At 41.6% G+C, this 23,122-nt stretch overlaps 2 protein-coding genes across 4 annotated transcripts in view; one reads left to right on the top strand and one right to left on the bottom strand.

The window, feature by feature from the left end:
- Nucleotides 1-23,122, bottom strand: part of TASL (TLR adaptor interacting with endolysosomal SLC15A4) — a 94,346-nt gene that overhangs the window by 44,495 nt on the left and 26,729 nt on the right. The window contains exon 2 of the mRNA XM_050936714.1: nucleotides 14,782-14,879. The gene's annotated coding sequence lies outside the window, so the exon portion shown is untranslated. The remainder of the gene's footprint in view (nucleotides 1-14,781; nucleotides 14,880-23,122) is intronic.
- GK (glycerol kinase) overlaps nucleotides 4,329-23,122 on the top strand; it is a 49,801-nt gene continuing 31,007 nt past the window's right edge. The window contains exons 1-8 of one of the 3 annotated variants that reach the window (XM_050936587.1): nucleotides 4,329-4,512; nucleotides 16,365-16,438; nucleotides 17,247-17,353; nucleotides 17,866-17,943; nucleotides 18,948-19,027; nucleotides 19,842-19,979; nucleotides 20,553-20,662; nucleotides 21,453-21,519. In XM_050936587.1, coding sequence (XP_050792544.1) covers nucleotides 4,435-4,512; nucleotides 16,365-16,438; nucleotides 17,247-17,353; nucleotides 17,866-17,943; nucleotides 18,948-19,027; nucleotides 19,842-19,979; nucleotides 20,553-20,662; nucleotides 21,453-21,519 — 732 coding nt within the window. In that variant the 5' untranslated portion in view covers nucleotides 4,329-4,434. The remainder of the gene's footprint in view (nucleotides 4,513-16,364; nucleotides 16,439-17,246; nucleotides 17,354-17,865; nucleotides 17,944-18,947; nucleotides 19,028-19,841; nucleotides 19,980-20,552; nucleotides 20,663-21,452; nucleotides 21,520-23,122) is intronic. The other 2 variants (XM_050936588.1, XM_050936589.1) reach the window with 2 other exon arrangements.

Raw genomic sequence — 23,122 nt, 5'->3', positions numbered from 1 at the left:
CCCCGTCCGCAGGTCTGGCTGATCGCGGCTCCTAGTGGCCGCAGATCACTGCTCTGGGCCAATGGGAGCTGCTGGAAGCAGTGGCCAGTTTGTCCCTCAGCCTGCGCCGCTTCCAGCAGCTCCCATTGGCCTGGAGCAGCGATCAGCGGCCAGTGGGAGCCGCGATCAGCCGGACCTGCGGACGGGGCAGGTAAACACAATGGCCCGGCCCGCCAGGGGCTTTCCCTATACAAGCAGCAACCTCTGTTTGAGAAACCCTGATCTAAGATTTCCAAAGGGGCCTCCACCTCCATTTGAACTTTTTTAGGGGTCTGCAAATGAAAAAAGGTTGAAAATCACTCTACTAAAACTTGATTTACCCATTCTGTCTATCCATCTGGAGGTGATAAGCAGAGGAAATATGCAGGGTTTGAACCATGCTCCCTAAAAGCAGAAGTCAAATTGTTACCCACGATCGGATGTAATGCCAGTTGATAACCCATGGTTATCATGCCAATCACCAAAGGAATTATTCTTCTTTAACACTGAACAAAGCACTTCAATAGAAGAAGAAATACAAAGCTACAACTCTGCTTCATGGGAGAGCTTTTGTCTAGAATATTCTCCTTTGTCATTCCTGCTTGACGTCCTGATATAGATTTTAAGGAGTGAGTACACATAGCAGCAGCAGCTTTCCAACTCCAGGTCTCTGAAGACCTCTAGAGCAAAGGTTCCCAAACTTGGTTTGCAGCTTGTTCAGGGTAAGCCCCTGGCAGGCCGCAAGAGGCTTTGTTTATCTGAGCGTCCGCAGGTACGTCCGCTCCCAGCTCCCAGTGGCTGCGGTTCGTCAAGTTTGGGAACCCCGGCTCTAGACAGTTCAACTTCACTTGCCTACTGTCCTCTCTACCCCCCAACTTTAACTTCAAAATTTTAAAAATCTAATTCACTTTTCACAGTTTAGTTACCTGGTGATTTTTTTCTTCTTCAGTGGTGGGGTTGTTTGGTTTGTTTGGGTGGGTGTTTTGTTTTGGGTTTTTTTTGCTTTGTTGGGGGATGTGGGGGCTATGTTGCACTAATATACTTCTAGTCAATTTAGCAAAAAATAAATGTTTTCACTGAAATTCAAAACAAAATTATTTTAAATAATTACATTACTATTGGAATTGGACTTGTACATATTGTTTCTTTTACAGAGGAAAATGTTAGGCATATACACATTTACAAAAACCTAAATGTTACACATAGACTGATATTGCCCCTTTAATAAAGTTTAGATGAACTTTTTAAAGTTCATTGAGTTACTTAAGTGTGGCAGTAATCTTTCAAGTTCCTGTTTTGCGTAAATACCAGTAACTCAGCTGGAATGATTACAAATCATAGTATTGGTGTCATTTCATATAGAGGAGGAGCAGTAACCATAAGCTTTGTAAATTGCAAGATTCAACACATTCCAGTAGAAAAATATTCAGAAATATCTCAAATTACTGTCTCCACATCAGCAAACTGTGATACATTTTTCTAATAACTGCAAGCAGATACGATTCAATGTTACTTATTCTCACTTAAATATTTTCATTTCTATGCTGCCTTGTGTCTCAACTCTCCTCTATAAGGATCACTATAAGAGACATTCTTCATTTTAGGCTCAAATTTACTTCCATTGCACACAAAAACAAACTGTCCTGTCCCTTTTGTTATGGGAAGCTGCTGTCTCCTTTTGTCCAAACTGAAAACATGGCCTGACTCTCCTCATGGACGTCTAGCCATCAGCTCAAACTCAATATGGCTAAAAAAGAGCTCTGAGGTGGGGAACTGAACCTATGTTTACACTATGCCACAGTGCAGATTATGTTGCGGTATATTTCCCCCATGTAGATGCTGCTGGCCCAAACTAAAAGATACTTAATTCACATTAACACACAGTCTTCTTCAAACAGGAGTATGTTAACACAGACTAGGTACCTTTAGTTTTAGTTCATGTTAACATCATCCACACAGGGCAGTTACAGTGCAGGACTCTGGTGTGCATTGCAATTCACAGTCCTGTAGTCCAAACTGCAGAGCTGTGTAGGCAAGCCTTTAATCTCCCCCCACAAAATCCTTCCCACTATCTCCTTTCTCAATCACTGTGGACAACACCAGTATCTTGACTGCCAGCCAAAGTTTGACTAGACTTGAGAGTTGTTTCAGATCAACTTGATTTTTGGAGGGATAAAATGTTTTGCTTCTACATACAAAAGTTTTTTTTTTCAAATTAACTTATGTCTCATCCTCCTTTAATTAATCCATTTTGTAAGCAAGTTACCAACATTTGGGATACGTTTTCACACAATAAGGTAGGTGAGGACACATTCCCATTATAATTAAACAGCTCTGCCTCTCGCATCTGCTCCTGGAACTCAGTCCACTGCTGCAACATAGGAAAGGAGCTCTGCTAGGTACGAAAATATCAGGGACAATAACAGGATCTCTGGCAGACCTTGTATGGCCAACATCCACTATGAGGAGTTGTGCTATATTTTTGAAAGGAAGGCCACCATCAAACCCTAGCATGTTGTGGACTTCACTGAGGATGCTCCTGGGAACACAAACCAGAATACTTAGCAGAAGGAGATTGACCAAGACACCCAGGATCTCTTCAACCCACTAAAAAGTAAAGCAGAACAGTACCAAAGACCCAGGAGATCCCTGAATCGCAGGTGGAGAGCTAACCTGACTATGCTGAAGAGGGGACTTCTTCCGATAAGTATGTTATGTTATATTTACAATGCAAATGAGCAGGGTTATTTAAATAACTTTAAGTAACTGCCGGGTACTGTCAGAGCACCACCATTTTTGGCTAGACCTTCTCAGATTTTAGCTGTGGTGTATTGAAAATTGTGTTAAAACTAAAGCTCTCACTTTAATATGTAAGGGATTTCCTGGTCCTGTTTGCAGGCTAGGGGACCCTGTAGGGAAGCATGTGAACTGAATCAGCCTGAAAGGAGCCAGCCTAGATCAATGTGGATTGAGCTGTGCCTTTCTGCCTGCTTTGTCTCTCTCTGGTTTTGGTTTTTGTGTGTTAGAGTTCTGGACTCTAAGAAAGTAATGTTATGTTGCAATCTTCCAGAAAAAGAAAAACATAAAATACTCTAACTTCTCTATGTGTATGCTGAGAACATAACATTAGCTATCCCCTCTGGCAGGCTCAAATGGCAGCTGCGCTGGAGAATTTAAAAGCTCCATACAACGTATTCATCTGAAATATCAAATTTTACAAGCATCAGGAGCAAGTGTTCTTGGTTCCTGTGACCCTAAGAGCCCCTTTATGCCAACTGGCAAACCCAACAAACTGTTGTCAGAATATTTAGCCAAATGGCATCATATAAGGTATCATATCATACAGGGGCGGCTCTAGGTATTTTGCTGCCCCAAGCACGGCAGGTAGACTGCCTTCGGCACCTTGCCTGAGGGAGGTCCCCGGTCCCACGGATTCGGCGGCACGCCTGCAGGAGGTCCACCAAAGCAGCGGGACCAGCGGACGTAGGCAAGCCGCCAAAGGCAACCTGCCTGCCGCCCTCACGGTGACTGGCTAAGCGCCCCCCGTGGCTTGCCACCCCAGGCACGCGCTTAGTGTGCTGGTGCCTGGAGCCGCCCCTGATATCATATAAAAACTGGTGAGCCACTTGTCATGGAAATCATTGTGATATGTGCACGGGCTGTGTACAAAGAGTTATGTATGTATGCTGGTAATATGGTCTCAACACATGGTGTGAAGGCAGCTGATAAACAAGTTTATTCTTGACAAACAAATGTGGTTTTGCCTTTGTTTCCATTGTAAATCAGGCAAGCCAGTGCTGTAGACAAGGGAAGTTCATTTGTACCTGAATCCACATGAAAAGCAAATTAAGAGGGGGCAAGAATGGCATCAGCTTGTTGGAGCACAACCTGCAAGGGAGAACTTCTTTGGGAATATGTTTGTTTGAAACTCTTCTTGGCTTGACTCTGAACCAGGTTAGCACAGCTCTTTAAGGAGAAAGGGCTGAGGGCTGCTTTGCCAGAGAGAGAGGGATGGGCAAGGACTGAAGACAGAACTATAGCACATTTCCTGCATTCTCCCTCTCCCCACCCTTCGGCTTCACGTCTGGCCTCTGCCACCCAGGGACCTTGGCCAACTCACTGCCAGAGCCAGTTGTTTGCAGCACGTGACCGCCTGCAGGCGCAGGCGCACCTCGAACATTGGCCCGTTGTCCGCGTCCTGCGCCTCGCCCCCTCCGCGCCCCGCGCGCTGATTGGCCGCGCCGGCGCAGCGTGTCGGCCGGCGCCCCCTTCTCTCGCCCCGCCCCCTGAGCCCGAACAGGAGCCACGCGCCGGGCGCACACGTAGGCAGAGAGCGCGCTGGAGGCGCCGGGGAACGTTCTGCCCGGCAGTTCCCGGCCAGGGTTGCCTAGGAGACGGGGCTCGCGAGCGGCTTCCATGGCTGCGTCGGACCGAGTGGTGCTGGGGCCGCTGGTGGGTTCGATAGACCAGGGCACCAGCTCCACGCGCTTCCTGGTGAGTAACCCGCGCGGGCTCCGCCTGCTGCTGGGGCGGCGCGGTGCCCTGGGATGGGAGCCCGGGTGTCCACACGGAGCCCTGGCTCTGACCCCGGTTTGACTTCGCTGAGAGAGCTCCCCAAGCCCCTCCCTTCCATCTAAATCGCTGTGACTCAGGACCTGCAGTCCCAGGTGCCTGCTTAGGGGTGGGTCAGAGCCTCATTCCCTTGTGAATTGGGTCCAAGCCCTGTCACTTTGCAGGCCTGAGTTACAAGGTCTGCACTATGGCCGAGTTAGCAGCACTGTGAGAACTAGGTCTAGCAATTGTAAACCCAGGTTCCCAATTAAGTATGTGTGATCAAGCGTGGGTTTGGAAACACGGGTACACCAGTGCTGCAGTAAGAGTGTCTCAGAGCCTGGGTCAAGTGACTTAAACACATGGAGCTCAGGCTCTGGGGCTAAACATTGCAGTGTAGCAGTGGTTTCCCCAGGAATTGAAATTTGGGGGGGGGGTTGAATTATGGGGTGGGGAGGTGTCAGGATCAAAGAGATGAATAAAGTAAATGTTTTGTTAGGATAATGCAAATTTAACATAAGGATAATGCATGTTACACCAAAACATATAACAGGTCTAGATTTCTAAAACCATATAATTTTTTTAAAAAATGTATTTAATTTAAATTGACTTTTGAAAAGTAAGCCATCATAGGATAAGAGGGAAGTCCTCTCATGGATCAGTAACTGATTAAAAGATGCGAAACAAAGGGTAGGAATAAATTGTCATTTTTCAGAATGAAGAGAGAGAAATAGTGATATCCCTGAGGAGCTGGTACTGGGACCATTACTGTTCAACATACTCATAAATGATCTGGAAAAATGGGTAAACAGTGAGGTGGCAAAATTTGCAGATGATACAAAACTGTTTAAGATAGTTAAGTCCCAGGCAGACTGCGAAGTGTTACAAAGGGATCTCACAAAACTAGGTGACTGGGCAACAAAAATGGCAGATGAAATTCAATGTTGATAAATTCAAAGTAATGCACATTGGAAAACAATCTCAACTATACATACAAAATGAAGGACTCTGAATTAGCAGTTACTACTCAAGAAAGATCTTGGAGTCATTGTAGGTAGTTCTCTGAAAACATCCACTCAATGTGCAGCTGCAGTCAATGATTCTCAACATTTTGTTTGCTTTTTTAAAAAGAACAGGAGTACTTGTGGCACCTTAGAGACTAACAAATTTATTTGAGCATAAGCTTTTGTGGGCTCCAGCCGACTTCATTGGATGTGGGCCATGAAAGCTTATGCTCAAATAAATTTGTTAGTCTCTAAGGTGCTACAAGTACCCCTGTTCTTTTTGCGGTTACAGACTAACATGGCTGCTATTCTGAAACCTGTGTTTTTTTAAGAAAGGGATAGATAATAAGACAGAAAATACCATATTGCCTCTGTATAAATCCATGGTATGTGTACACCTTGAATACTGTGTGCAGATCTGGTCACCCCATCCCAAAAAAGAGATATTGGAAATGGAAAAGGTACAGAGATAGGCAATTAAAATGATCAGGGGTATGAAACAGGAGGAGAGATTAAAATGACTGGGAATTTTCAGCTTAGAAAAGAGATGACTAAGGGGGATATGATAGAGGTCTATAAAATCTTGACTGGTTTGAAGAAAGTGAATAAGGAAATGTTATTTAATCCTTCACATAACACAAGAACTAGCAGTCACCCAATGAAATTAATAGGCAGCAGGTTTTTAAAAAACAAAAGGAAGTACTTCTTCACACAACATTAAGTCAACCTGTGGAACTCTTTGCCAGGGAATGCTGTGAAGACCAAAACTATAATAGGATTTAAAAAAGAACTAGATAAATTCCTGGAGAATAGGTCCATCAATGGTTATTAGCCAGGATGGGGAGAGATGCAACACCATACTCTGAGTGTTCCTAGCCTGTTTGCCAGAAGCTGGAATGGGCAATAGGGGATGGATCACTTGATGATTACCTGTTCTGTTCATTCCCTCTGAAGCACCTGGCCTTGACCACTGTTGGAAGACAGGATACTGGGCTATATGGACCATTGGTTTGACCCACTATGACCATTCTTATGTAAAAATTAATTATAATAAAAATGTTTAGTACAGAAACTCCCCAACATAATGACCTCTCAAGATAGCAACAATGTGAGATAACAACCTTGGCAAACACTGCATTTTAAAAATCTTGGCCTACTAGGAAACATATCTATATAAGTTTCCATTCCCAGTCACAAATCTAGCATTCTGGAGCAAAGTCACTAAAATATAGTCCAACAAACAAATGTTTATTTAACATGCCCTTTATTTAAGCCATCAGAGGTGCTTTCACGTGAGTACACCTTCCAGGTGGGGGGCAAGAAAGCACCTTGCTCGTTCCTCCAGCTGCTCACTGTTTGCTCTGGCCATGACCGTTCGTTGTGCCACTGTTCACTCCACCACTCTGTTGCCAATGGCCCTGTGCAGTCACCTGCTGCTGCCACCTGCCACTGTGAGCTCTGCGAGTTGGTCTCTTGAGGTTCCACCAGCTCTCAGTGATTTCTGCTGAGCTCTCCGTGCGGGAACCTCACTCGCTGCTAGTGTAGTCTGGGTTGTCTCTTACACAAAAACACTGTACCCACAGGAACACTGTCCCCACAACAGGACTAAGCACTTGGACCTGATTGTCAGTGATTTCAGCTGCAGTGGTCACTTAACAGAACAAAACACTATCTATGGAGCCTAATCAGCTCTGTCTTTAAACAGTGGAGAGCGACAGGTCCCCACCCTCTCTTTTGATGCCCTCAATCAGCACAGGCTAAGTACAGTTCTACTGCCCTTTACTCATATAATAAGAACATTTCATTCCCAAACCACCACCACTCCCGCGCCCGCATTCAAGTGATTTGTAATCCAACCCCAGCCAAAATCTGTCACTTGGGCAACACAGCTCTGTTTGCTGGATACCTAGGTAGATTAGGTGTGAACGTAAATACAATCTGGTCCTGAAGCCTTTTGCCCCAGCTTATCATTAGCTGTCAGGGAGAGCTCATTTAGGGCTTGTCTACATCACAAAGTTGCAGCGCTGGTGAGGGGGTTACAGCGCTGCAACTTAGGAGGTGTACACATCTGCAGGGCATCACCAGCGCTGCAACACCCTGTTTGCAGCGCTGGCCGTACTCCCGTTTTGTCTCGGGTGTAGAGGATCCAGTGCTGGTGATCCAGCGCTGGTAATCAAGTGTAGACACTTACCAGCGCTTTTCTTGACCTCCGTGGAATAAGCAGGTATCCCAGCATACCTGAGGAAGCCTCTCCTTCAAGCAGGTGTCTTTCCCTGCGGTTTGCAGGGGGGTCCGGGGAACGCGAGAGCAGACCGCGGGGAAGCTGGTCTCCTTCCCCGGTTTGCTCTCGCGGTCCCCGAACCCCCAGTGCAAGCTGGTCTCCTTCCCTGCGGTTTGCTCCCGCGTTCCCCGAACCCCTGAGCAAGCAGTTCTCCTTCCCTGCGGTTTGCTCTCGCGTTCCCCGAACCCCCGAGCAAGCAGGTCTCCTTCCCTGCGGTTTGCAGGGGGGTTCGGGGAACGCGAGAGCAAACCGCAGGGAAGCTGGTCTCCTTCCCTGCGGTTTGCTCTCCCGTTCCCCGAACCCCCGAGCAAGCAGTTCTCCTTCCCCGGTTTGCTCTCGCGTTCCCCGAACCCCCGTGCAAGCAGGTCTCCTTCCCTGCGGTTTGCAGGGGGGTTCGGGGAACGCGAGAGCAAACCGCGGGGAAGCTGGTCTCCTTCCCCGGTTTGCTCTCGCGTTCCCCGAACCCCCCTTGAAGCCGCCCAACAGCGCTGCAGTGTGGCCACATCTAACACCACTTGCAGCGCTGGTTGCTGTAAGTGTGGCCACTCTGCAGCGCTGGCCCTATACAGCTGTACTAATACAGCTGTAACAACCAGCGCTGCAAAATTGTAGATGTAGACATACCCTTAGACTTTGCTTACAAATCATCATTTGAAATTATTAGGTTGGCCAACAACACTGAAATGAATGCACTGACATTGTTGTAAAAAACAACGGCTGTATAAGGAAGCTAGTCTATATTCATACTTTTCAAATCTATTATAGTTTCAGATAGACGTATTTTATCATACATTGTATATGCTTTTAAAGTGTGTATTAATGTTTCAATTTCAGTTCAGATTTCCAAACAATCATTAAACTGGCATGTTTCAGAGTAGCAGCCGTGTTAGTCTGTATCCGCAAAAAGAACAGGTGTACTTGTGGCACCTTAGATAGAGACTAACAAATGTATTTGAGCATAAGCTTTCGTGGGCCCACTTCATTTGATACATGGAATGGAACTTATAGTGAGGAGATATATATACATACAGAGAACATGAAAAGGTGGGAGTTGCCCGACCAACTCTAAGAGGCTAATTAATTAAGATGTGCTATTGTCAGCGGGAGAAAAAAAACACTTGTAGTGATAATCAATATAGCCCATTTAAGACAGTTTAACAAGGTCTGAGGATACTTAACATGGGGCAACAGATTCAGTGTGTAATGGCTCAGCCATTCCCAGTCTCTATTTATGCCTAAGCTGATTGTATCTAGTTTGCATATTAATTAAAGTTCAGCAGTAGTTGGAGTCTGTTTTTGAAGCTTTTCTGTTGCAAAATTGCCACCTTTAAATCTGTTACTGAGTGGCCAGAGAGGTTGAAGTGTACTCCTACTGGTTTTTGAATGTTATGGTTCCTGATGTCAGGTTTGTGTCCATTTATTCTTTTACGTAGACTGTCCGGTTTGGCCAACGTACATGGCAGAGGGGCATTGCTGGCACATGATGGCATATATCACATTGGTAGATGTGCAGGTGAACGAGCCCCTGATGGCGTGGCTGATGTGATTAGGTCCTATTATGGTGTCCCTTGAATAGATATTGGAACAGAGTTGGCATCGGGCTTTGTTGCAAGGATAGGTTCCTGGGTTAGTGTTTTTGTTCTGTGGTATGTGGTTGCTAGTGAGTATTTGCTTCAGGTTGGGGGGCTGTCTGTAAGCGAGGACTGGTCTGTCTCCCAAGATCTGGGAGAGTGAGGGATCATCTTTCAGGATAGGCTTTGATGATGCGCTGGAGAGGTTTTAGTTGGGGGCTGAACATAACGGCTAGTGGTGTTCTGTTATTTTCTATGTTGGGCCTGTCTTGTAGTAGGTGACTTCTGGCTACTCTTCTGGCTCTGTCAATCTGTTTTTTCACTTCAGCAGGTGGGTATTGTAGTTTTAAGAATGCTTAGTAGAGATCTTGTAGGTGTTTGTCTCTGTCTGAGGGGACTGGAGCAAATGCGGTTGCATCTTAGAGCTTGGCTGTAGACAATGGATCGTGTGATGTGTCCTGGATGGAAGCTGGAGGCCTGTAGGTAAGTATAGTGGTCAGTAGGTTTCCGACATAGGGTGGTGTTTATGTGACCATCTCTTATTAGCACAGTAGTGTCAAGGAAATGGACCGCATGTGTGGATTGGTCTAGGTTGAGGCTGATGGTGGGATGAAAATTGTTGAAATCATAGTGGAATTCCTCAAGAGCTTCTTTTCCATGGGTCCAGATGATGAAGATGTCATCAATGTAGCATAAGTAGAGTAGAGGCATTAGGGGGATGAGAGCTAAGGAAGCGTTGTTCTAAATCAGCCATAAAAATGTTGGCATACTACGGGGCCATGCAGGTACCCATAGAAGTGCCACTGACTTGAAGGTATATATTGTCCACAAATGTGAAATAGTTGTGGGTGAGGACAAAGTCGCTAAGTTCAGCCATCAGGTTTGGCATGTAACTAGTTCACAAAACTGGCGGGGAGGTTGGGGAAATTCAGGAAGGGTGTACACCCCCCTTAGGGGGAGTGTAGGGAAATCACCGCAGTGTAGACATTTAGGCTTGGGCTGGCGCCTGGGCTCTGAGACTATCCCCTTTTGAGGTGTTTCAGTGTTTGGACCCCAGCCTGAGCCTGAAGGCTATATGGCAATTCTTAGCCATTTGAGACCACATCACCCTGGGTCCCGTGGACCTGAGCTTAGTGTGCAGGGCACCATTGAACCCACTAGATGTTTCACCACTGAGTTCAGTGGTGGCAGGATTCTCCTCATGGCTCTCATTCTCTGCTGATACATTGCAGCTTGTGTTGTTTCTGACAGATATGAAATCTTGCTTTTCTGATCTGGGAGTGGCTTACATCCACTGTGCACCCAGTCGGCATGTATGGATATGAAATGAGTAAACCAGGTGCCTACACAGAATCCGTCCCATGGCTTGCCTTAAAGTTACTGATAAGGAGTAGTGTAAAATAGCACAGTGACTCAACTACATTGCCACCCTGAAGCCTGTTTCGGCCTGTGTGAATAATGACTCCTGCGAATGCCTCAGGTAGGCCCCGATTCTGCAAAGACTTAGCACACACTTAACTTTACGCACTGAGAAGTTCTAGTGACTTAAATGGACTTTTCGCAGTGCATAAAGTTTAGGCATATGTGTAAGTCTTTAGTTTACAGGCCTTTGATAGGTCCTCAAATTATAAGGCCCTTGTATGCACCACAACTTACCTAAAAATATATTGGTGCTGAAAGCTAGTGCACAAAGCTTAAGGCCACTAATGGTTCTTTTATCTTATTTATTTAAAAAGCCAAACTCTGTTCTGCTTCTTACTGCAGAAGTGCTCAGAGACCACCAGTAAAAGTTAGGGACCTGTTGTGCTAAGTACTATACAAACACATGGGAAGAAATGGTTCCTGTTCTCAAAAGTTTAATGCCCTAGTCCTACAATTGGGTATGCTAGTTACCGCTGTATTGCAGTAAATGAGGCATAGCAAGGATGTGGGGTTTCATGCTTGTAGATCCAATTGCAGGACTCAGGTCTAAGAAGAGCAATAAGCCCCCCCTCCCTTTCCAAAGTGAAAGAGTACTAAAAAAATCAGTGTAGTGGTGTGATAAGCATGTTGTCTTCTGTGAGTGAGGGTTTTTTGTTTGTTTGTTTAATTCTGCCCCTCCTCTGAGAAGAACCACGTGAAATGTGTCTGGAGGGGATATACTCATAACATAGAGAAGTGTGACTTTTATAACTGGTTTTGGATATTCATTGAGTTGTTTGTTTGTTTTTTTTGTTACTCCAAAGCAAAGGCTACCTCTACAACCAAAATACTCTTACACATAGGGCATTAGAAGCAAAGTAAGTGAATGGGCCATTTTTATTTCTTCATCTCTGGGTGTGTGCTCTAAAACCACACAAGTAGATGTGGATGGCCTGGTTAGGCTGGGTGGAAAGAGTAGTGTAGCCTTTTGGGGAACCAGGAAGCTTGCAAAGGGAAGAGTTAGAGAGGTGCTTTAGCAGCCAGGAGCTGAGGGAGGGATACCCTACACTTTTTTTTTTAAATGTCATTTTGCAGTTACAGAAATATTCCAAATATTAACTTTACTACATTTTATCTTTATATGTTGGAAAATATTCCTTTCCTTCAGCATTCCCTAAAAACATTCCATTTCCAGTATTTATTTGGAGAAACAAATAATTTTGTAAATAAAATTTTAAGTTTGTGGTATTTTAAAGGCTTGTTAATACTTCAGTGTGTGATTTTTATTATAAACAAGGAAACAAAAATCCATGTAACATGTTCTGCTATCTTAGGGGTTTATGAAGAATGTTTCTTTAGATAGCATATGTGCTGCAGTATTTCTTTAAAGCAGGAGTGGGCAAACTTTTTGGCCCAAGGGCCATCAGGGAATAGAAATTGTATGGTGGGCCATGAATGCTCACAGAATTGAGGTTGGGGTACAGGCTCTGGGGATGAGTGTTTGGGGTGTAGGAAGGTGCTCTGGGCTGGGACTGAGGGACTCAGAGGGTGGGAGGGGGATTGGATCAGGGGTGGAGGAAGGGGTGCAGGTTCCAGTTGGGACTTTGGTTCTGGGGTTGAGCTGGGGATGAAGAGTTAGTTTTGTTTTTAAATATGTGCATTTGACAGCTTTTTGTGTATAGTCAGACTAGCTTTCACCCTTACAAGATTAGTTTGGTTTTATTATAAATACACAAAGAAGAGAAAAATATTTTTAAAAAACAAAAGTGTGATTGTAAATTTCCAGAAATATATATTCAAGGGCAGGTGTAGTACCTGTGACCACTCCTAATTCTTTTTGAACTTAATAAATTGCAAAATGTTGCTGTTCTCTGAAAATGGCAGGGTGATTAAAATATTACAAAAATAAAAAGTGCCGTGAACTTGAGTGTCAAGAAATCTTCTTTTACCTCAGTGAGCGGAGAGTTAACTCATAAACACTAGCATGGTGAAAAGAGCATAGAGGATCCTACCACCCCATTCACTCAGAATAAATGAATATGTATAAAATAGAAATAACACGAAATGGGAGGAGACTGTGCTGAGGGAGCATACCATTTTACAAGACGCCAGTCTACTGTTACAAGTCTAGTGTTCTGTTAGTCTGTTTTTCACTAGATCGAGCCTCTTCTTACCTGTCCACCTTATTGTCTTGGCTCCTATGCATGTTTTCCTCTTTATAGATGTCTTTCCCTATCATCTCCAACTGTGTTTCTTTCTTTTTATATCTGCATCATCCATCTCAGTAGGAGGCAACAGTTACTTACCTTGCTTATTCCTGTTATTAATGCAGAAGCACTAGTAGAAGAAGTGTGAATATTACTCTGGCCATGTGATTTTAAGTAATTTCCAAGTGATATTTGCTATTGTTAGGAATAAAAATATGGTCATGGAGCTAAAATGCTGTGCAATTCTCTTCCTTAGGTGAGTGAGAAAAATGTATGTGAATCCTACATTGCATTTAAACCCCTTGGATTCTACTAAAACGTATTTCAAAGCATGGCTGGAAAAATCAGGTAGACAAAACAAATGCTTCTAAATGGATTAAAATCTTGCCCAGGTGTGTAACCAAGTCTCATCACCAGGAGTATTTGGCACTTGACAGGGAATTAAAGTGAGAGTTTTTTGTTTGTTTGTTTGTTTTTTACTTATCCCTGTTCATATTGGACAGGTTTCCACAGCGCAAAGTTACCAGCACTACCATCACTAATTGGTAGTTTCAGAGAGGCCAAGGATTGATGGCTATCAAGACTGATTTACCATCTCGTCCACAGAGAGGGTCCTGTTGAGTAAAGGTTGAGGCACTTTGGCTGGGTAGAGCAGAGAACCTCGGTGACTGTTGCCTGTATTGTGACCTAGGCCTTGGCTACACTCACACTTTACAGCGCTGCAACTGGGGTGTGAAAAAACACACCCCTGAGCGCTGCAAGATACAGCGCTGTAAAGCGTCAGTGTAATCAGGGCAGCAGCGCTGGGAGCATGGCTCCCAGCGCTGCACGCTACACCCGTAAGGGATGTGGTTTACATGCAGCGCTGGGAGAGCTCTCTCCCAGCGCTACCGCTCTGACTACACTCACACTTCAAAGCGCTGCCGCGGCAGCGCTCCCGCAGCGCTGCCAGGGCAGCGCTTTGAAATTCCAAATGTAGCCATACCCTTAAATTTGTTACCCCAGGTTCTAGGTCTGTCAGCCTGCCACGTACTCACTTTAAAAGAGAGGTGGTGTTATAATAGAATCTTTGTTCTGTTTTAACATTTATATAATGAACACTTAAGGTAAAATTGCATCAGACTGTAAACACTCTTCCTTTGAGTAACCAAAAATGGCAATTAATTAAAAGAAACCTTAGTTTCCAGTAACTAAAGTGACCTTTTCAGCCTCATTCTGTTAACTAGCTGACAAGAGTAAATAGCGTCATCTAACTTCTTAGTGCAAGGCAGAATTTATGTGAGCCTAGCCAACTAGAAAATACTTAAAAAAATTAAAATATTGCAGATATTCTAACTGGTACCTTGTGATATGTCTTGATTACTTACAAGGAAAAATAAAGTAAAATACTGCACAGCTGCAAACTGTCACCTTTTGTCCCTTAAATTTGTTTCATCCTTTGTCAGGTGGCACTTCCTTTGTGTCTGTCAAGTGGCAGCCCTGCAAGCAACAGTTTATGGGAGAGGAGTTTTTAATCTGTCCCCTTTTTACCAAATATCCCATTTGTTTGACTCCAAACACCCTTTTCTACTTCTTTTTAGAGGCTGATGATTGTTTTTATGAGGGTTTTGTTTTCTTTTGGGGTGGCCTTTGTGCAGTTCCCAAACAGCATAAGACACAACTTAAACCAACAAAACTGGTTTAACTTAAAAACAAAACTTTTTCAGAGTAACAAGGAGAATCACATTAAAAGAAAAGAAATGGCATACCTAACATATAGTTTGACTCTCCCTAGAGATGATAAGTAGATTCTGGAATCTGGTAAACTTTTTTTCACTGCAAGGAATATTCACCAAGTCCATAGTCTCTGTAAACAAAATGACAAATACAGTAATAAAACACTGACCAGTTTGTTCTCATACTCTATTGTTACCTTCCACTTCTGAATAGAAAGATTTTGACTTACTCTTAGGGTATGTCTACACTACCCACCAGATCAGTGGGTAGCGCTTGATCTATTGGGGATCGGTTTATTGCATGTAGTATAGACGCGATAAATGGATCGCCCATCACTCTCCCGTAAACTGCTGAGCTCCAGCTCTGTGAGAGGTGGAAGCAAAGTTGACGGGGGAGCTGCATCAATCGACCTCGCACCATGAGAACGCGAGGTAAGTCGAACTAAGTTGCATATCTTAGGTCGATCTCCCACCCCAGTATAGACCAGGCCTTAACCACATTAGTTTATACTGCTTCTCCATTCTTATTTATACCTTTAGGGACTAAACATTATAATGGAATTCAATGTGTGTGTAATCACACGTGCTAGGAATTGAATGAGCACGTAAGTCTGTGTATTGCAAAATGACTGCATTGATGACAGCATCCTGCCGGGGGTAAATAGTTATGTGGGAAACAACACCAAGGCTGGCGAAATGGGGATGAGTGCACTTCCTTCCTAGTGCTTCAGCCTTTGTTGGCGTAGGAGTGAAAGCTTGTCTTGGCTTAAAATGTGCTGACATTACACTGTCTGAGTGACTTCACCCATTTGTGCCAACATCCTTCTTAGCCGAAAGAAAGACAGAAATATGCTGTCCTCCATTTGGGAGCATGTATGAGAGTATGAATGTTGCTAATGTGCCAAAAGATGTGTGTGTTTAAAAAAAAAAAAAAGTCTGAGTCTTAGTGAAAGAAATAGTTTTGTTACTAAGCTTTTGACTTTTTTTTTTTTTTTTAATCTCATCTTTTTGCTCTTGATGTGCACACACAAGCCCTTGTAATCGTTAATGGAAGTTAGGTAGGTGCACTGAGGAAGAGATTATTTATATTGTCATAGCACCTAGAAGTTCTGATGCAAGGCACTGTACAGACTTGTAGTATAGGCAGTCCCTTCCTGTCCCAAAGAGTTTAGTGTAGCTTAATTGCAAGACTGAACAGGCGGCTGAAACACAAGATGCGTAGATGGAGGGAAGAGGAAGGATGACATAACCATAGTATATTTTGTGTAATGCCACATAACTACCAGGCAGGAGCAGGTGAACAACTGGCAATCATAGCAGGAATGAGTCTCTGAGCTTAATTTTATCTTTCTGGACAGTACAGAAATGAAATCACTTTACTACCTTCATGACTAGCTACTTGACTTGGAAGCATGGGTGGGGACAAAGAAAGCAGCTATCACATCTAACATTGCTTGGTGTAATTTTACACACAGGCCTGGGTTGCTCATTTAGGGTTGCCGTGCGTCTGGTTTTCAACCAGAACACCTGGTCAAAAAGGGACCCTGTCTCCTCATATATGGTTTGTCTAATCCAGTAGGCAAAAATTTATTTAATCTGTATTCTTTTATCTGCAGGTTTTTAATGCGAAAACAGCAGAGCTCCTGAGTCACCATCAAGTAGAAATAAAACAGAAATTCCCTAAAGAAGGGTATGATCTCTGTATATCTTCTATTCTGTTTCTGTCTACCTTTCAACATGGCAAAAGCCTATTTAATAGGATCTATGTGTGCATAATTACAATTGAAGCCAGCGAGTAATCTGTTAAAAATATGGAATCGGTTGCTAATGTTTTAGAGTGTTAGGAAAGAATAATTTAACAGATCCTTTTTTTAAAACCAAAAAAATTTCCCTCCTTTGTATGGCCTAATGGAAATCTTATTAACTCCTAAAAATGTTTATGGAAGTTTAATCCTCACAATAGTCACTCACCCATTTTCTTCCACTGTCCAATCTTGCTTAAAATGGTGACACGACTTATTCTCTTGACTGACTTGCCTACATTTACATTCTCCAGCTTCACCTATGAAGTCTGCACAACTTATTCTCTATCTCTAAATTTGCTGTACACTGTTCACCTGGAGTTATACCCAGACTCTTCCCTCTCTGTACTGAGGCAGTATACATGTATCTATAGAAGATAGGAAAAAGGCTCTTCTGATTTTGAAATATCCGCATCACATTTTTTAGAGAAAGTGAGACTGACTATTCAAACTATTAGGCTGCTTGATTAAAAAAACACTTTCTATATGGTGCAGAATAACGTTGGTCATTCTGACATGGAATCAGAACAAGTTGACCTGAGGGAAAAACTAGTTGAGTTAATTTTTTGATACTCTTTAATAGTGTGAACATGTGACTCTATGGAATGCTCTTAGAATTCTTATGCAGCTCTCCATAAATGTAACATCTGCCTCATGTTAGCTTCTTTTTTGATTGCTGTCTAATATTTGTTAAAGATGGGTGGAACAAGATCCAAAGGAAATCTTGCAATCCGTTTATGAATGTGTGGAGAAAACATGTGAGAAATTGAACCAGCTAAACATAGACATCACCAACATAAAAGGTATTGCTGCAGTTTCTTATGTGTAACTAGCCGCTTTTCAGAATATGCTTTTGGGACTGAGGAAGGTCAGAACATCCAGTAATGAAGTCAGTGATTAGAAAAGAAGCAGATTTAGCCCTGTGTCAAAAAAAGCTCTGCATGTTGGGGAAATAAGGTATTGTTCACACTTACCAGCAGTGCATTGTTTTGTCAAATAGACCCAATAAAATTATGTGTCTGGGGGTTGCAAAAAGGTTAGACAGCTAATGGATAAAATACTGATCACATTACACTGAAGTGCCTGCTGTTACAAAACTTTAGTTTCTTTGTTCATGTTAGTTTGTGAACATCAAACAGAAGAATAAGAGATGTAGAGCAGGGTTCAATTTTTTTGGAAATGATAGAAAAGTGCTATACCAAGAAAGTAAAAAGCATAAGCCAAAAGGGTTTTATTTTCCTTTCACTTCCTTTTCTTCCCTGTCCTCTAAAAATCTGTAAAGTGTACTCTCCCACCCGCCCCCTTTGTTTTCCAGCTGTTGGAGTCAGCAATCAGAGAGAGACAACTGTGGTTTGGGACAAGACAACTGGAGAACCTCTCTATAATGCTATTGGTACGTGTATCAGTGCCTACCTGGTGTCTGTAGCTTCTTAAAGCTTATGTACTCTTCCTTTCAGTACAGCATTGCTGCAGTTGTACAAGCAGATTTTTAGAAATCCCGTCTAAATTTTGTTAGAACCTGCTAATAATAGTGACAATTTTTAGTGGCCTTTCCCAAAAGCCGTATGTTTGCAACCACTGATGCTGCAGTTACGCAGAAGAATATCCTAGTTAAATAAATAAAGATAAATAATAAAGATGAGCTAACACTTCACAATTTAGCTTAATAAATCTTTTAATAGGGCTTCAGTAAAATAGAATGTTCACAGTTTGTGTTTGTCAGAGGTCTGAAGTTCTACCTTCTTTTTTTGTAGAATTGAAGGGTCCTGAGAACTTTCAGAAATCTAAACTTGGCATTGCTTTGAGAGAGGGGATTTAAGTTCTTTCTTCCAAGTAGCTTTTTGTGTTCAAGTGTGTGATGTTTAAGACTTTATCTTAGGTAAAGCTGAGCATCAGTACTTCTCTAACACTGTTTACTGCTGTGGTTGAGTGTTCACACAGAAATAGTAAATAATCAACCTATTACTGTATGTACTTTAAGCTTTCTAGTTGAATGGCCTTGGTCTTCTGGTAAACTATTAAGTATTGTTACTCACTTGTTTGACCTCTGTATTGTTCACGAATAGACTGAGAAACACAAAATATATCCATGGTAGCCTATTTTTGTAGAAAGTCATATTGTTATGTTACAGGCCAGTTAGCCTTGCAGATAGAACGAGGTTACCTGTCCCTCCTATATTTTTACAATGATGCAGAAATATGCATATGAATATTTCTTTTCTGCCAATTTTTTCTTTACTAAAAATATTTTAGTGTCAGTTTTCTGACTTTAAGGACTTCAGCAGTTTTTAGCAGAAGCTATACGATTCCACTGTCCTTTGGCTCTGACAAATAGCAAATGGTGGTTGAATTATTATAAACGTGTTGTGTGTGTGTGTGCTCTATTTTGGTTTGTAGTGTGGCTTGACCTGAGAACCCAGCCAACAGTTGAGAGGCTTCTTAAAATAATTCCAGGGCAAAATAAATCCTTTTTTAAGGTAAGGGATTTTCTTAGAATATCCAGTTAGTAATGCTTTAAATTAAGATGTTCAAATAGTCTGTGTGTTTTAATTATTTTCTATTTGAAGTCTTGGGCATTATGTACCAGATGCCTGTTTTAAACCCACTAAACTGGGAGTTAAGGCTTCCGCTAGAACTAGGAGTTAATATTGTCTTTAGCCCACTTTCCCATCCCATATTTTTCATACTAAAAATTAATTATTAGAGTAGCTTTTAATTTATAGCACTAATTTAATATGGCTAATTTGAGAGTTGAGAAGCTGTTTCACTAGAGTCCATCTTCCTTTCACATTCAGCTTTTAACCTGGTGGCTGTATACTGGCCAAACGATGTCCTGCTTCTTTGTTCTATAGCCACATTTGATTGTAGTGGGTTAGTGAACCAGCATATCAACTTGCTTTGCTGTCAAGCTACAAATGTAACTAAAGGTTCATCCTTTCAGTGTCAGGTTGCTCATTGCAACATCAATGTTTGCTATCTTATCCCAGGCAGCTATCATAAACAAGATAGGATGTCTGTATATGCCTTTATCTTTTTGCCACGTGAGAGGTCTTTGAACTGTAAACTGATCAGTTGTTGTGATCTTTGTTCATAGGCATGTTGGTCTTGGGTTTTGGTGTGAGAGGGTTTTACCGTATTGGGAATGCTTGGTCTTATTTAAAAAAAGAAGAAAAATGAGGTTTAAATAAAGAATTTTAAGTTTCCTTTCTCTTTCCCTAACTTCATAGACCAGTACAATAGTTACTGGAGGGGATTAACTCATGGCATGTCCTAAATTACTCATTCTTGCAGACCAAGACTGGCCTTCCACTTAGCACATATTTCAGTGCAGTGAAACTTCGGTGGCTCCTAGATAACGTGGAAGAGATCAGGCAAGCTGTTCGTGATGGGCGAGCTATGTTTGGTACCATTGATTCATGGCTTATATGGGTATGTGTATGGGGGTTCTTTTCTTAAAAAAAATTTTTTGTACAGCAGATTTTCATTGTCCATCTTTATACCAACTATTGATGATAAAGGCATTCTCTGGAGGTCACATAACCAGAACTATGCTTTTGTGGAACTTTCTTGGTACTTGTGTGGCTACAAGCAAAATTTTAAAAAAGAAATCTTAAAAAAAAAATATATCACATGCCTTAGATCATATGGGTGGAGGAGAAATTAAAACTTACATAAAATTTAGATCGGTAACCTTTTTCTAATCTCTGTTTTGTGTATATGCATTATATATTCTGTCCATTATGGATATTCTTGTCTAGCTCTTCATTCGCGTATTGCAAAGATATCAAAGTTCCAACTTATCGCAAGGGTGCAAAAATACTATTTCTGTTTCTCAAAGTACTTTATTGATTTCATTCTTACTAACTATAAAACTGACTATTAAACTGTGGCTTTTCAAACGTTCACCTGTTACTGGAGGGCTAGTAACTGGATTATTTTGTTTGAACTGTTGACTAATGTATTTATTTTATTTTTACTAGCATTCTTTGTTGCTTTTTCCAGAGTTTGACAGGTGGGAAGAATGGAGGTGTTCATTGTACAGATGTCACCAATGCCAGTAGAACAATGTTGTTCAACATTCATTCCTTGGAGTGGGATTCTGAACTCTGCCAGTAAATTTAATTTTTCATTTAAATCTATTGAAATAGCTGTATTAATCAATGATGTGTAAAGACAGACACTAATTGTGCTTTTCAGAATAAGAATCTTCCATCAATGCTTGTCTGGTCACATTTGTGACTAAGAGTGGTTAGTTGGATTTAGTATGAATATAACAATTAGGCTTTATTCTCTCTAAATAGGGTGACCAGATATCTCATTTTTAAAGGGACAGTCCCATTTTTTGGGACTTATTCTTATATAGGCGCTATTACCTGTCCCCTTTTTTCACAGTTGTTATCTGGTAACCCTATCTCTAAATATCTACATAACTTCTGTTTGGATTAATGAAGAGGCCAGATCTTAGGGTTTTTCTATATTGAAAACCTGGTACACAGAAGTGATTGAAATATTAATAGTTTGCCTTTAATTTCTGAGTTATCAGACTACTCCTTCAGCATATTATACAAGTATAGTACAAAATGGTAGTCTCATTACTTTAAATTTAAACTTAAAAAATTGTTTGATACCCCAGCATGTATTCACTTTGTTTTATTTCAAAATAAGAATGATTTTCCAGCTGTAAAAATGGAGTTGGATCTGTCTATTAAAAAGTTCAGCAAAGCAAATATTGCTTCATAACTCAGACATTCCAATTCTTTCCCACATCTTTCTAGGAAGACATTAGGTCATGATCTAAGATATGGCTATCAAAGTTCCCTTTACATTATGTTTAATTTGTCTCAAAGTAGAAAATGTAAAACAATTTCCCTAGCATAACTAAATACAAAATATTTTTTCCAGTTTTTTTGATGTTCCCATGGAAATACTTCCAAAAGTGCGGAGTTCCTCTGAGATATATGGTTTGATGGTATGTTTTCTTCTTCTTAAACTTACTCTCAAAGATATAGCTATTGGCGCTGGGGCGGTGGATTGAATGACTTTACACTGATTAAAAGCAAGCTAATAGCTCTCTAGTTTTCTAGAACAATGTGGGTTGCTTTATCAAATGGTATGAATCTGATGTCAGCATCTGTTAGCCTTTTAATAGTAAGTCAAATTAAGATAATTGCAGATAACAGCACTCTTGATGAGTGTCAAACTAGTAAAACTCAGTTGGAAGTTTTTGAGACTAGTGAATATCTGATTCTTGTGAACTGCTTATTGAATTTTGATAAGTAGCTGGTGAATTAATCTATAAGCAGCAGATTAAAAGTAATAAAATAACTTCAAATAGTGCCTTTCCTGGGGCCACCACCCCGTGCTCCCAGAACAGCCAAAACTCACATGGGCAGCTTCCATGTGAGTCTCTTATCGTGGCAGAAATGCTTGGTAAGTCCCGTTCAGTGTTTTTATCCCTGTGGGATAGAGTAAAGGATTTGGTAGGGTTCTGTGGGAGTTGGAAGAAATGCAGGTTCCATCTTGGATTGCCTCCTTTTGAGAAGTAAATTCTAGTTGATTGTGTGTAAAGTTTGTTACAAAAACATGTTGGAGCATTGCTGATGTGTTTGTAATCAAACGGTTCTTTTAGAGCACCTGCAGAGACTTTCCCCAGGCTGAACTATGGTCATTCAGTTGAAAAGAGGTGGTGCACAATTGCAGAACTTAGTAACAGAACTTCATGCCTGGATAAAGGCTGCAGGACAGGATCCTGTTTACCTACTGGGAACTTATTTTGCTTTCAAGGGTGTCCTTTTATCTTAACTCCAGAAAAAGATTCTGGATTGCTCTTAATTTAACAAACCGAAAAAGAAACGACTTGTAGCTTTTTATTTATTTTTTTTTAAAGGTTCTAAATGCGAGTGCTACTAGGAATCTTAGTTGATGTCTACTAATTTTGAAGGGGTTAGATCAGAGTGAATTTTATTCTTCCAATTGCTGCATTGGTTCAGTCAGAAGAGAGAGAGCTGTTCATGGGAAATAAGACAGGATAGCTGATTATGATCTTTTTTTATCTTTCTCCTTCCTACCTATTATTTTCTTGCTGACTGTAGAAAATGTGCCCTAGCCTGGTGAGTAGAGACATTCATTAGGCTGTCCACAAGTTATGTCTCATCCATTCCGTTCAGATACAGTGCATTTCCATTTACTTAGAAGCTTGCAACATAACATTTGTAAAGCTAACAGATCCAGCTGGCATCTCCAGATTGAGACAGTGCGGTTAAGTGACCAGTGTTACTAGTATGTTTGAATAAAGTTTGACAATTTCATATTTATAAAGAGAAACAGGTCTGTCTATCTTTGTGAGAGCGTGTTATTTCAGTGTAATAGAATTAAGGTTTGTAATGTTTGTTTAAATAAATTTAATATTAAACTATCAAAAAGCCCAGTCAGTTAAAATGGGAGTTGTGGAAACTACTGAGATTTCCTAATTGGAAATGCACTGTCATGTCTTATGCATGGCTTCAATGAAAATGTATAATCACAGCTCAAGAAAGAATCTACTAGTTACTTAAAATATGCTTTTGTTAAGA

Source organism: Gopherus flavomarginatus, chromosome 1 (assembly GCF_025201925.1).
Source record: "Gopherus flavomarginatus isolate rGopFla2 chromosome 1, rGopFla2.mat.asm, whole genome shotgun sequence".
Lineage (NCBI taxonomy): Eukaryota > Metazoa > Chordata > Testudines > Testudinidae > Gopherus > Gopherus flavomarginatus.
This window is presented reverse-complemented; position numbering and strand designations above follow the sequence as displayed.